The sequence below is a fragment of the Nelumbo lutea genome, chromosome 8 (genome assembly GCF_056320005.1).
Source record: "Nelumbo lutea isolate HS-2025 chromosome 8, American lotus-T2T, whole genome shotgun sequence".
NCBI classification, from domain to species: domain Eukaryota; kingdom Viridiplantae; phylum Streptophyta; class Magnoliopsida; order Proteales; family Nelumbonaceae; genus Nelumbo; species Nelumbo lutea.
This window is the reverse complement of record NC_142691.1, coordinates 30,898,750-30,914,253: the sequence shown is the minus strand read 5'-3', so window position 1 is coordinate 30,914,253 and position 15,504 is coordinate 30,898,750. Positions and strand designations below refer to the sequence as shown.

General features: G+C 35.4%; 1 protein-coding gene across 2 annotated transcripts in view; it reads right to left on the bottom strand.

Annotated features, from left to right (window-relative positions):
* Window positions 1-226: 226 nt before the first annotated feature.
* The window catches only part of HK5 (histidine kinase 5), a 57,526-nt gene continuing 42,248 nt past the window's right edge, over window positions 227-15,504 (bottom strand). For both annotated transcript variants that reach the window (XM_088956704.1, XM_088956705.1), the window contains 6 exons: window positions 13,264-13,313; window positions 11,722-12,083; window positions 11,452-11,555; window positions 6,089-6,913; window positions 4,797-4,970; window positions 227-447 (listed from right to left, as the gene is read on the bottom strand). In XM_088956704.1, coding sequence (XP_088812830.1) covers window positions 322-447; window positions 4,797-4,970; window positions 6,089-6,913; window positions 11,452-11,555; window positions 11,722-12,083; window positions 13,264-13,313 — 1,641 coding nt within the window. In that variant the 3' untranslated portion in view covers window positions 227-321. The remainder of the gene's footprint in view (window positions 448-4,796; window positions 4,971-6,088; window positions 6,914-11,451; window positions 11,556-11,721; window positions 12,084-13,263; window positions 13,314-15,504) is intronic.

The following is a 15,504-nucleotide window of genomic DNA, read 5'->3' as shown; positions in this document are numbered from 1 at the left end:
ATGACCATGTTTAGAGGCTTCATGTTATCAAAAACAGCCAATGGTTCAATGCTTGGCCATGTTTAGACTTTAAGATGCTTCATGTTATCAAAAGCAGCCAATGCTTCAATGCTTATTTCTTTTTTATTTTACTTTATTTTATTTTATTTTATTTTTTTTTTTTTGAGAGAGAATTAAATCTAAAGACTGAATCATTGATTGAGAATTTTTAACTATGAGATATTGATTGGCTAGAATAAAATGAAGGCATCATATATTGATTACAAAACTTTCCTGAATTACATTTATATTTTACAGAGGTATCAATTTACATGATTTAGTTTAACTCAACAAATATTGTTGAAGACATTGTTTCAACTTCTGAAAGGTGACCGGCTTGGATACGAATGAGTCCATACCATTTGCAAGGCATTCATCTGCACTCTCAGCCAATGCGTTTGCTGTCATCTGCAGTTTAACCAACTCATTGGGTAACCAACTTGTGTAATGCATACATCACATGCAAATACATAGCCTAATCGTGTCAATTAAGTTTACATCTAGAATACCACAATTCTGTCACATGGAAGGATTACTATGCACAATTCAAACCGTCCATCTGGAAGGAAAGTAGTAGAGGACCCTCTGGATTGGCCATGTATTCACTTGCCTAAAGCCCCATAACCCTCGTTGGAACCTTTAAGTCCCTTCTTTTGCTATAATCATCAAGTGATATTAAAGCTTCATTTTTTTTTATTTAAGCAACAACTTATTTATAATATGTGGAAAGGGTTTTGTAGATGACATTATTTTAATTGATGAAACTAATGGAGGATAAATGCAAAAATGAGCTTATAGAAAAACATCTTAGAAACAAGAGGTTTTAAAATAAGTAGGACAAAATAGAATATAACATATAAATTTAGTAATAATAGGAGTGTAAATCAAGATACACTTAGGATTGGGACCATTTCCGGTACCTTGGTTCAATAATTCATAACAAGGGAGGGATTGAGACGGATGTTACCCAAAGAATCAGAGCAGGATGGGCAGAATGGAGGGGTATATTTGGACTTTTATGTTATAAGCAAATACCACTTAGACTAAAAGGAAAATTCTATAAAACAATTGTAAAGCCAGCTGTGTTGTATGGAGCAGATTGTTGGGTAGTCAAAAACATGTCTAGAAAATGAATGTGGCAGAAATTTGAAAGCTAAGATGGATGAGTGGAAAAACTAGAAAGAATAGGATTAGGAATGAAGTTATTTGTAGGAACCTAGGAGTAACTCCAATAGGTGATAAAATGAAAGAAAGTAGACTAAGATGGTTAGGGCACGTGCATAGAAGACCACCAATTGCGTCAGTTAGAAGAAGTGATTTGTTACACATTGCAGGGTAGACCAGAAATGACAGCCGTAGAAGTAATAAGAAATGACTTAAGCACTAATAATTTAACAGCGAATATGGCTTTAAATAGAACAGATTGGTGAAACATGATTTATTTGGCTGACATCATATAGTTGGGATAAGGCATGAATGATGATAATGATGTTGAAAGGGTTTTGGTTTGAAACTTGCTCTAGTAACAGAGCATGAAATGCACCCAGTGGCCCCTCCTATTCCTTTCATCCTCTGTTACTAGAGCAAGTTTCAAACCAAAACCATTTCAACATCATTGTCATCATCATTATCGTCATCCATGCCTTATCCTAACTATATGGGGTGAGGCACATAAATCTTGTTTCACCAATCTGTTCTATTTAAATCCATATTTGCTGTTAAATTATTAGTGCTTAAATCATTTCTTATTACTTCTACGGCTGTCCTTTTTGGTCTACCTTGCAATGTGTAACAAATAACTTCTTCTAACTAGTGCAGTTGGTTGTCTTATATGCACGTGCCCTAACCATCCTTCATTTTAAGAAAATAAATCACTAAGAGAACAAGCTTTCAAAAAGGCCCTAGAAAAGAAAGGGGGAGGACATCTTCACATATAACCCCCAAACACCCTGTTTTCTTACTCAAATGTTACTATATATAAAATTGATGCAACAAACTCATGGGAGGGCATACCTTGGCCTACAAGATAAAAAATCAAAAGAAGGGATGCAGAAACAAACCAATGAAAAAGAAGAAAATAATCCCAAATTATCATTGAAAGCCTCCACTTTGAAGCTGGAGTAAGTTAAACATACCATACTCTATATGGATTGTATGACTTATAGAAAACTCTAGTACAAGTTGGGGTATAAGAAAATATTGACCGAAAGTGAATGCAAGGAAAATTAGAAGGCACCCCTATTTCCAATTGAAGGTTTAGATAGACCATGGAATTCCCATTCTTATGGAACAAACAAGTGGAGTTTGTGCACACACACACACATGAGCGAGAGAGAGAGAGAGAGAGAGAGAGAGAGAGAGAGAGAGAAACTGTGGGTTGTAACATGTAAGTTATGTTAATCAACATAATATGGATACAGAAGGTACCAACTGACTTGGTAAGGCTTCTGGCTGGTTGTAGCAACAAACCATTATGTGGCCAGATTGGGAAGGTTATGGGGGATGGGGTACACCCCACCCCATCCCATTATGTAGCCCCATAAAGAAAAGCCATTACTCAATGTTGGCCCAAGCTATCTGGGATAGCTCCACGAAACCAATTAAAAAAAAAACAAAGCATGGATGCATGCATTCGACTCTCAAGTAGTTCATGAGCTAAGCCTGATGCAGCCTGAGTTCCCCACCAAATGGTAGGTGAAAAGAACACTAAAGTGTAAGATAACAGAAGTGGAAAGAGTAAAACACAAATAGAAATGAGAGGCATAAGGGAGAGATGGAAAGACTTTTTCACAGAAACTGAAATCCACTCAAATAAGTCATGTATACAAACCCCCTTCCACAGATATTTTATACATAGTTAACACCCCTTTTTCCTCACCCTTACTAATGGTAATTCAGTAGCTAACAAACCTATCTATATTTGCTTAATAGCCAAGGGACCTAAAAGTTTAAGTACTCCTCTCTTTCTTTTCCTTGTGATTCTACCTTGATTATAATTAGTCACCCTTAGAGGTGCTCCTGCATCAAATTCCATGCTCTTAATCTAATGGATATAAGGCAGCAACAGTGAATCAGGAAAATATGGAAATCACCATTCACTTATTCCAATAATGCAATATCATTTACTCCATGATGTGAATGCTCAAGCACCCAGTGAACCTGATTGTATTGTGGCCAATAATTTACATTGCTAGAAACTATCTTATCATCTAGGATTAGAACAAACAGGTCATAAAATAAGGGTAAATAAACTCAGATGGTTTGGCATGCGCATAAGAGAGAACTCATTGAAGCAGTAGGAAGGAGCAATCCAATGCAAAGAAGAAATTGGTTGAGGTATTCAGAAAAGATCTAGGGATTCACTATATGAAAGATGAAATGAGTGAATGTAGGAACAGGATTTGCACAGCAGGCCCCATATGATTTAAATGAGAAATTGTTAATTTACATACCTTGTCTTTTTATTGGTATAAATACAAAACTACCTTTTATTATAGTAGTAACAAAGTTGTGCTACCTGTCTGTCCTACTGTGTCACTTGACAAATGACAATGACCACTATGCAAACAAAAGATAGAGCTTCAAGTCTAAGTAGTACCCCATGATGATTGCATATTCTTCTACCCTTCAAATGTATAGAGGTTAGATATCCACTTTGTACCTCTATCAGGAATTTACGTAATTCAAGCATTGCTTATAGTTCTTCCTTCAGTGTTATCTAAGTGTTGGGAAGTGAATTGAGTGCCAGACCAACTGCATCACTAACTAGGGACGACTAAGCATCGAATAGGTTGACTAGTTGATCCAGTCAAGCACAAAGTCAGTTTAAAATTTATTTGTTTGTTTATATTTACATTTTGTGATGGAACATGATTGGATGATGCTATATAAAATAGAGAAAACCATAAAATAAAAGAAGGCAGCAGAGGAGTTCCTTCAGGTTTTCTTCCAATCAGTGGTGTATCTGTATGCAGTTGTCACAAATAAATTAAATAGTCAAGGTTACACTCATTCTTTGGAAAAAACAAAGATTGTAATCCCTATTCTAGCCTATATTATAGTCTATACTAACATACTTATGAGATTGCATCAAAGTCTTAAATTTAGAAAACAACTTTCTTCTTATCAACTAGCTAGCACCTAGGCACCAACTAATCATTGCATTGAGTCATTGACTAGAGAAGCCAGAACTGCGTACTGTCCAAACCAATGCATATCAAGTTCAACTTTTCTCTATTGGAAATTAATACTTTAAATTAGATGACACTTGCATTGGAAGAGGGTGACAAGAAGAAATAATCATTCTCATTGTCAAATGTCAATTTTTGGTACATTCAAGGAATTCAGATCCAGCATTTGAGTAGATGGTCTTAACTATCTAGATAATTATATTCTTTTAAATGGTTAAAAAATGAAAAAAATAGCTTTAGAAAAATGTTATATCATACTGAATACTTATTCCTTATGCCTCCTATAGGACCTTGGTATTAAATGCCATGTTGTGGGCTTAGGTTGCCCTGTTTTATTATGATGGATGCAGAAAAAATAGCTTCTTCCCATAACCTGCTCCCAAACTAATGCTGGTAGCATACAAAAGAGTCTAGCTAATGAAACATATGAGAAAAGAAAAACGATAGCTAGGCAGGAGAAAGAGTATTTAATGCAAGCGAGTTAAAAACCTTTGTTGTCATTTTCCATATATTAAGAAGTTGCAACAAAGTGAACAGACATTTATAAGCATAAACTGCATCTCTTACCGCAATGATGGGTACCCGCCTTGTGGATGACGGTGCATCTAGACCATTTGATGATGAATATGAAGAAGGAAGCTCAATTCCAGCATCTAAAGCAGCATCCCAATTTCCAGTCTCTTCAAAAGATCGAATCAACCTTGTAGCTTGGAGGCCATCCATTACTGGCATGCAGACATCCTGCGTGCAGGTAAAGTTTAGTATGTTGGTTGTTCTGGTTTTCCACACTGGAAAGCTCTACTTGGGTAAATAATAACAATATTTTACAACTACATTTTTCACATATAAAAATTTTATGCATTATGGAATATTAAGGAAAGAAAATTGGGAAGGTGTTTTTGCACTTGTTTCAAGATGCTTATTTCTCACTGTCTTCAGTAGCTCTATGTCTACTTCCTAATTGGCATCATTGTGTTCTAAATTATCTTGGTATCTATAACTTCCACCTAAATGCCTAAAACATTATTAACCAGTCCTTTATATTGCCCAACACATAGAGAATATACCATTTCCTTCCACACATAATGCATTTAATAACTAATGAATGATTATCTTCAATTGTAGTTAAATGCAGCCAATAGCCTTCTTAAAAAATATTCTTTCATATTGCATTGAAGTTTTAACTTCAAGGGGAAGAACTTAACCACCTTGTGTATGATGAAAAACAATCTAAATGAATGATTCTGAAACTGCTTAGCATCCCCACAGTCCTTCAAATGAATAATTCTGTAATAGTGTAACTCCCCTATGTCCAAGGTTAGAAATTTCTTCTCGAAGTTGAAAAAATCTTGACCCCATTTTTTAAGGGAGTAAGTCAACCCATTCCCAAATTTGAGTTGCTATATCTAGACATCAAACCACATCTGATCTGAGGTATCATAAAAATCCATAATCAGGACGTTGTGATCATATTCTCCTGTTCTGACCTCAAAATGTGGATCATCCTCAACACAAAATTTGCAAAATAATGGAAAATTTCATCATTCACTGAGATGAGTAGAACTTAATACCAAAACACTATAAAATAATGAAAATTTAACTAAATAAAAATGATTAAAATAATCAAGACATTAAAATATGACTCTCCAAGTTGTAGAATAAGTTGTATCCACTGCTTTATGAACAGAGACAAACTAATTTATCAGAAATGACAAAGAAAGGCACATTAGAAATAACACTCAGTATGAAAAATATTATCCTATGGTAAGTGTATGTGTACTAAAATGGTGGTAGACCTTTTCATAAATCTAGCTAATTTTTAAAACAAATAATACAACCATGAGGTTTGAAATGATTACCATTAGAATTAGATCATATTTATGGCATTGAACAGCACGCACAGCTTCAACTCCATTATTCACAACATCTATGTTGTGGCCCAACTGTTTCATCATTGACTGTGTCACCATTACATTAATCTTGTTATCTTCTACGAGTAGAATTTTGGACTTAAATGTTGAATTGGGAAGTTCTGTTTTGCCACTAGACATGCTGTGGAGGCTTATCTTTGATTTTTCATGCTCCAGCCTCTCAAATGTATTTGCATGCTTGTTTGCCTTTGCCACTTCACCAACTTCAGTGCATGTTCTTTCCAAGTGAAAGGTATCCATTCTAGAACCCTTAATTTGTCCATTTGAATGAACTTGGCATTGCTTGCCTCTACCAGTGGAATTTTCATTATCAGAGTCTAGATTCTGCTTTGATGAACTTTCAGGTTCAGATGATGTCTCTGCACCATCAGCTACTGAACAAGCATCCTCAAGTGAAGCTGTCTCTCTTGATGTGCAGTTATTAGAAGGGAATGAGTAGGATTCCTCTGGCAAGCCATTGGGCTTATTGGGAAAACCATATCCAATATTGTTTGTTGGTGCTTTTTGAGTCCTTGTAGATCCAGCAGGTGAGAAGAGAGAACCTAGGGTGCCTGGTTGAAAATAAAAGATGCCAGAATCTGTATCATCAATATTGGCATCAAATACACCTTCATGTTCATCCATGTACGAGAGTTCATCAGGATCATCAGAATGCTCCTCTTTGGGTGAAATTTTATAAGGTAGAACAAATGTAAATGTAGAACCAGAGTTCACACGGCTGGTCACATTAAGATGACCTCCCATCAACTCAACCTGCATCCCATGCATCCAGATTGTCAAGTTGAAAGCGTACGGAAAAATGTTATAATCATCAAAATATGTATATGCATACTGAAGCTTCATCAATATTTTGAGAATTGATTCCTCACTGAAGCATTTTTGAATTTGGCATATTCCTCAAATTAAACTATATTTTTTCAAAAGAGTCCACAAATCCCATGAACCAGGTTCACACATTTATTTTGCTATGATATACAAGCCCTACTAATGCACGATTATAAGGTCAAAGCAACCTATGATATTCACCACATTAATCAACAAATCATATAGGGAATCAGGAAATTTAGGTTCATCTTCTATCCCTTCTGGGAAAACTATAGGTGCCAAACTATTTCCATGGAGAAACACAGGCAAATTTGTTTTCCTTTTCTTTTTGTTCAGACAGTATAACTTTAATACATTTAATTAGAGAGGGAAGGAAATTTATTTGGTATTACATATTTAGCAATAGTAGTGTATCATTATGATTTATGAACAAGATATTCCTCAATCAACCAGTTTTGCTACCTTCATTTTATAGTATATTCTTATAGAGATCGAAAAGTATTTTTACCTGTATAATTATAGTGGAGTGAACAAAGTAGAGAAATGATTTGAGAACGTTGTTTATTTTCCATTCATCAATTGGACTAAAATGAAGAATCTTAAATACAGCTAAAGATTGTCAATGTCATAAAAAAAAATATTGAAAAGTAAAGAAAGAAAAACATAAAATGAGTGAAGGTGATCTCAGTATGCGCAACCAGATGAGTACCAAGACTAATAAGGGTAAAATTAGAAATGATTGTATTCCCACAAGCCTAGGTATTGACCCAGTAGATGAGAAGATGAAAATAAGGTAGCTCAGAAGTGGAAAGAAGACGTTTCGTCAGATCCAATGAAGAGTTTATCTAACCCAGTTTGGTCTCCAGCTTTGGGGTTCATTAAACTGAACTTCGATGGTAGCAGCGAAGGAAATCCAGGCCCGTCAGGTATAGGGGGAGTTTTCAGGGATGAAGAAGGTCGAATTATTGCCATGTATTCTGGTTCTATTGGATGGGGGGATTCTCTAAGAGCTGAAATATTGGATGTTCTGGAAGGGGTAAAAAGAGCCCAAGAGTTGAATATCAGAAAACTGATGGTGGAAGGTGATTCTAAGCTGGCTATCAATTGGCTGCAAATAGACGATTTCAGTTTGTGGAAATATCTCAATGAGAAAAAGAAAGTTAGACAGTTCACTCAAAACATGGAAATCAAGTTTCAATGGACCAAGAGGAGTGCCAATTCCTTGGCAGATTCATTGGCGGCCAAACAAGGGGTGGGAAGAGTCAACTTTTTCCGGGCAATATTGTAAACTGAAATGTACCTTTTGGGAGGGTTAAGAGATTTTACCCCTCCTCTTGTATCTTTTTCTCTTAATATCTTTTAATAAAAGTTTCTGTTATTTATCAAAAAAAAAAAAGGTAACTCAGAAGGTTGTATAAACATTGAAGACCACTGGCTGTACCAGATGGAAAAAAGTGACCTGTTACAAGTTGAGGGTTTTACAAAAATCAAAAGGAGGCAGAAATGGACATGGGTTTGATTTGGTAGGGAAAGATAACAATGTGTGTCACAATTTTGCGGAAGTTATGGCCCTTCAGAAGAGTAGAAGGAAAAAAACAAGATTTGTATAACAAGGATAGAGAGAGAGGAGGGGGAATGCCAATAAGCAAAAAACAATGAGTTTAATCAACTCTTTGAAACTTTACCCTACAGACATGGTGGGATCATTGAAAAGGCACACCAAAAGACAAATCTGGACATATCTTTAGTGGGCCCACCTTGTTTGTAGGGTGGAGAAAACCAAGAGCTACATAAATCATTGTTTTCTAGCATTCCTCATATACATGCATATATTCTTCTGGTAGGTAATATGTGTTAGTTTGTATCAATGTCAAAAAGTATGGAGTCACTTATCCCCCTTTATATAACAAACTATGAACATCTAAGCTTCTACAACATTTAAAATTGTTTCTCTCAACTAAGACCCAAATATCATATTTTCCCAGTCATTACATAAATGAGAAAAGTTCAAACCTTCAAAATCTGCTAGCCATTTAATCTTACTCATAATGAGATAATCATTAAAGACTACAGAAATGGAAAAAAAGAGTTTTCCATTTAGATTTATTCTTTTGTACAGATAATGTTAAATTGTTAATATAAATCAGTCAGGCATAACAGGCCTCCCTACCTTCTCCCTAGAAAGTTATCTCTTCTCTCCTTCCCAGCTTAAGGTGTGATGTTTGTGATGGGAATCAAACCAAATCAGCTAGCAGATTTCTTCATTAACAGAGTTGCAAGACAAAACTATTGGACATTTTGTGCAAGTTGAACATATTTGAGATCTATTTTGCTCCACTTGAGGAGGAGTATAGAGATAGTAATAATAGACATAAAGGGTATTTATGTAATTTCATCAATTCTTGTTATAATATTAATAAAAGAAGAGTGAGCCAACCTGATACTCACTCACATTTTCCAAATTCTTCTTATCTTTCTCTCTTCCTTTCTTCCTTCTTTCCCCTTTTCTTCTTGTTTCTTCTTTCTTGCACTGAATCTAAGATCAGATTTTTTTTTTTAATCAATGAAAGGAAATTCCATTAATATAAGGAAAATTGCAGATTATGAGTAGCCTTGGCTATCCCACTATAACTTAATATGCCAACTACCAGATTTCACTTTTCATCCTTACAACTGAGCCCAAAAACAGTGTTCCCTGTTAGCCCCTTGTTTAGCTATCTGGTCTGCAAATCCATTTGCCATCTTGGAGACCACTGAATTAATAACTGCATATCCTTGGGTAGGCTTTTAATCTTCTTACCAAAAAAAACAAAAGATAAACTTTTAATCTTCTTGATGTCATTTCTAAAAATCCAGGGTGTTTTTTCATTTTGCTTTAGCCAGCTTAAAACCACTCTGGAGTCACCTTCCACAACAAGCTTTCTCACCCCAATATCCTTAGCTTTTTGTATCCCAAAGACCACTGCTTTTAGTTCAGATGTAGTGGAGTCTCCCATTCCAATAGGGCCCGAGAACAGCCCCACCACAAGCCCATGTAATTTCTTATCACTCCTCCAATTCCAGATCTTCCCAGATTACCAAAACTCCTCCAATTTCAGATCTTCCCTATCCTTTAAGATCTTCTTTACAGATGAAAAAGAAGCAACTGTTCTTCAATTCCTGATTATATCATCCACAATAAAGTCTGAGAATAACTTCAGAGATTTCACCCATGAAGTCACCTTTATCGTGATACTTTCTATCAGTTCTTCCTTGCATCTTTTCTTCTCTTAAAAAATTCTCAGATTTCTTTCCTCCCACAACACTCATAGCACTGCTGCCCTTGTGCATCTCCATAGTGCTCTCCCTCTTCTTTTGGGCCATCTGAATGTAGATGAGTCAAACAGCCTTTTCCAAGCTTACCGGGGTGTCTCACCTGCATCCAAACAGATAGAAGAACCAATCCCAAATACTACTAGTAACAGGACAGGAGACAAGAATATGAAAAGCAGTCTCACCATTCGACTCACACAAACAGCATCAATTAGGTGGAAGGCACCAGTCAGGTCTCTTCCTCTGCATCAAATCACAGGTGTTTATTGCACCATGATAGACCTCCCAACAAAAAGCACCCACTTTGTGGGGAATAGGGCAACACTAAACTTCTTGTACAGGGAAGGGTACCCCAGGTTGGACAGGAGAAGACAAGGACTGGAAGGAGGGGCAACTGAAAGCTCCAGAGGGATGAAGTGTCCAAAGCCTAGTGTCTTGTTTAGAAGTGTTTAGAAACACCCCTTCAAGCAGATGAAGTAGAGAGGAAATAGAACCCAGTTCTGAATCCTTCACATTTCAGCGATGTCCCAGATTCTAGGCAAACCAGACAGGGAGGGGGAAAGGATGATGAAGTCAGCAATTGGTTTGCCTTTGAGATAGGAGAGAGCGAAAGTTTGAGGGGAACAAGGTTTTTAACGAAGAATCACCCACCCACACATCTTCCCAGAAATTGATTTTGTTACCTGAATTGAGATCAAATCTGACATGATTGAGAAACAATGGAAGAAGTTTGTGAATTGCTTTCCATGGTGAGGAGCAAGAAGCCCTATTAGATACCCCAACATCCCAACCATTCTCAGATTGACAAGTTCAAGTATAAATTTTATCTGTATTTATTTGGTGAGTACAAAATATAGTAGTTAGAATGTTAAGCATAAACTACTATTGAAAGAAACTACTACAGTAAGAAGTTAAAACTCAAACCTGTGAATATTCAGCCTGATATTTCTCTTTAACCTTGAGCGCTGTAGAGTGTAGACTAGTTATATTTTATTACAGGTGGCAGTTTTCATTGCCTAGTTTCAAGTTTATAACATACACTATCACATGCATCTAAGCCTTATCATTATCAATTGTCAAAACATGATTGCTTCATACAGATTATACAAGCAAAAAGTTGGAATCTGAAACATGTTGGAGGAAATATAGTTCACCAGCTGCTTGCAGATTGCAAGGCCCAATCCTGTTCCACCATACTTTCGAGCATGATCTGCACTGACTTGCATGTATTTTTTGAATAGAGTAGGCAATGCATTTTCTGCACATGATAATAGACAAACAAATCCCTAATTTAGATAAGAGAAATTAAGATAGAATTATAAATCAAACAAAATCCTGCAAGATAAAACAAAGAGTTGGAAAGACATTGTCAGATTCTTCAAGTAACAAACTGTTGCAATATCATAAAGATAATAATACGATACCCGGAATTCCAATCCCTGTGTCATATACATCACATTGTATCCAAACTGTTTTCTCACATGGGTGAGAAAGATTCTCCATATCTCCATCAATTGAAGTTTCCTTTCTACCTAATGTCCCAGGTCCTGAATCAGGGGTACCATTTTGTTCAAGACCTTTCCACCCTTTTTGACAATGTTCTCTTTTCTGGTTATAGCTACTTAGAGATGAAGATGTGTTATCTTCTTTCAGCATATTTCCTGAAACTGAAGGCTGATCTGGGATGAACTTTTGATGGCATCCTTTTCTGCTGCCAGGATCTAGCTCTGATACCACATAAAGGTTTATACCAACCTTCCCTTCATGAGTAAACTTGATTGCATTGCTGCCAGGAACAGAATGATCAATAGGTGCATAATAATGTGAAAAGAAATTTGGGTAAACTTGTCAAAAAGTTAGACAAATATCTAATAACAAGGCATGGGATATTTTTCTCTGGGATCACTAAGAATGTACTGCATAATGAACTGTGACTCAGCAACCTAGAACAACTTGTAGACCCATTTAATTAAGAATGTTCTATAATTTTGATCAGACATTTTCTTTGGTAATCAGAATTTTTAGCTTGAATTAAAAGCATGTTTGTATTTTATCAGCGTACAGCATAGTTCTTATGTAAGATAATAAGAGTTTACTATTAATTTGATCTGAGATATAAGCACCACATGAACTAGCTAACCAATGGTTATTCCTCAATGAACTAAAAAGCATTCCAGTATATGCATAATCAAAGATTTTCAGCATTGGATATATGCTTTAGAATAAGTGGGAAAGCACAATATATAATTTTTTTTTCTCTGTTAATAACTAAACCCTAGAAAAATACCTTCTGATCTAAATGATTTCTTGTAAAAAGAATCGAAATGTATACTTATCTAAATGATTTCCAGCACGGAATTTACTGCATCTTCCAATTTTACTAAAATCTTGGAAAAATATTGAGATGAAAATTTTGGAAATCGGATAAAACCTAAGATAGAAGCATGCAATTACACTTCACTATATTTCCATTTTTTAGTGCTGGTGAAATATATTTTTCAAATGAATTGTTTATCCTTCAATGTTCTTGCTACCCTCTACTAAAATTAAGCCAATAACTTTAAGCAAACTTATGATCTAATATTTTTAATTAAAATACCGTTTTCTTTAATCTATATGTAGACAATAGGGATTTGAACACCAAGAGTAGTACTACACAACTAGATATCTAATCTTGCCAAATGTTACTAAAACATAAATACTTGGAACCTTTCAATTATTTTGCATTGTTGAGGAATGAAAATGACTTTAAACATACTAAATTATATAATAGGATCTGCCAAGAGTAACTAAATCATGAACTGTTATTGTAAACTATTTTCCAAGTAAACAGAAAAAAACCACCTATCATTCTATCGGCAATGTCCAAAAAAGACCATGTAGCATCTTGTTTGAACCACAAACTGTGTTAAGACAATCTACCAAAATAATATGGGAATAATCATGGGCCTTTCTTAAATTCTTACCTGATCAAATTTGTAAGAATTTGTCGAATCCTCAAAACATCACCAATAACCTAAAACATGGATGCACCCCACAATGAGCTTTTATACAATGCAATGGAAGCAAGAGAAAGATCACCCATGCATCAAAGCAGTATATTGAAGGCACTGTTTGAAATAGTGTTAAAAATGCAGTGGAATCAGGTAAGGCACCAGGACCTTTAGGTGAGTGAGGCGAAAGCCTTGAGGCATGATGGTTAAGGCCAATGAGTTAAAAGGCGCGCCTAGGCGCTCAGGCAAGGTGCATTTTAGGGTAGGCGCCTCACCTAGGTCCTAGGTGCTGCCCATTCAAAAGGCACACACCTGGTGCACCTAGGCAAGCGCCTGGTGCGCCTTGCGCCTTAGTCCAGGCGTGCACCTTTTGAAAATTTGCCGATTTTTCCTTTTTTTATTGAATATGGCCATTGGGCCGGGGGCTCCGCCCCTGGACCCCTGTGCCACGCCCCTCGAGACCAGCCCAAACAAGTCCATGTTAAGGTCTTAAATTCATAGATTCGCTCACTCATCGAAGCTTCGAGAATCCCCTATTTGGTAATGTTGTCCATTCATTCATCTTAATAAAATATCTTCTTAAAAGCAATTAAAACTATAAAATTATTATTTTTATGTGAAATCTAAGAATTTAAGACCCTAACAAGGACTTGTTTGGGCTTGCCTCGAGGGGCGTGGCACAAAGGCGGCTCGTAGAATTAGGAATGCAATATGTCACATTAGCTACTTGATGCAATTGAGAAAAAAAAAGAGATTGTGGGTTTTATATGCTTGAAAATGTTTTATATGTTTTATTTCATTTTTAAATTCTCATTTGAATATGCTTTACATATTATATTTATGTATTTTACTTTTAGATAATAGGTTTTTTAAAACATTTATTTTAAAACTTAAGTTTATATTTTTATTAATATTATGTTTTATAATTTTTTTTTGAATTTTTTGCAATTTTTTTTGAATTTTTAGCTTTTTTTTTTTTTAATTTTGCGCCTTGCCTCAAAAAGGCGCGTGCCTCACCTTGCGCCTTGTGCCTCAGGCACAAAATGGCCCTTGCGCCTTTTTGCACCTTGTGCTTTTAAAACACTGGTTAAGGCTCAATTTGGTTGTAGGGAAATTTTCATTTGCATTAACGTAAATTCTTGTTTCTTTTGCTTCAGATTTGACTTTGTCATATTTGTTTGTGAGAAGTATGATAAATAGCAAATTGATGTGTTCCCTAGCTTATTTATATGAAATCCATTTAATGGGAAAATTAATAAGCTCAACATTTGAAAAAAATATAACTGGATTTAAATATTTTGAAACATAGAGCCATGCACATGTATACATACATGTACAAGTACACTTACACACAAATAAGACATCTTAAGGTGTGAGGCATGTGCTTCATACTTTCAGGCATGTGCCTCAAGGTTAAGCCTTGAAGACTTTTCCTTGAGACTAACCTTGAAGCTGGACCTACACTTTCTAGAACACTTGAAATTGTCTATCTCCATAGTATTTTAGCAGAAAAAGAAATGAAGTAATATCATCTGATATTAAGAACAAATAACAAATCATCAATAAGCCCATCTAGAAATGATGATCGTACCAAATGTTTAAAATATATAGAAATATGGTTAAGAAAAGGTATAATTACATGATTGTGCTATCTAGACCTTTCGAATTGCAACAGATCATTTCTTCTTACTAGTGCTGTAGATGATCTTTAATGAATGTAATAAACCATTTTAGTCTACTTTCCCTCATTTTATCACCTATTAAAGCTACCTCCTGCATTCCCACCATGGTTCACTATATCGGCAAGGTTTGGTGAAATTTCCCAAAAATCTCCACATCTTGCTAGGTGGTGATACGAAATTTTCTAGGAATCTTTTTCTAATATCTCTTATACATTGCCGATATGTTAGCAATATTTCAAATTTCATTGATGGACTATATACATTTAAGATTTAAAATTTTAAGAACATGATCAAAAAAATTTCCAATATTTCATTGTAATCATCATAATTGTTTAAAAATCGTTTCCTAAAAGAACAAATTGTTATTCAGTGATTAGATGATTGGTTTACTATTCCAGTATGATTCACTTACTAAAGTTGAATTTGGTAGAACTGAACTCTGATCTCTGAAAAGCAAAAATGATCCGAGTGTGGCTCTGAACTCTTAGTCAGAATTTGCTTTTTAACTTTTTTGTACCTCTGAGTGCATTTG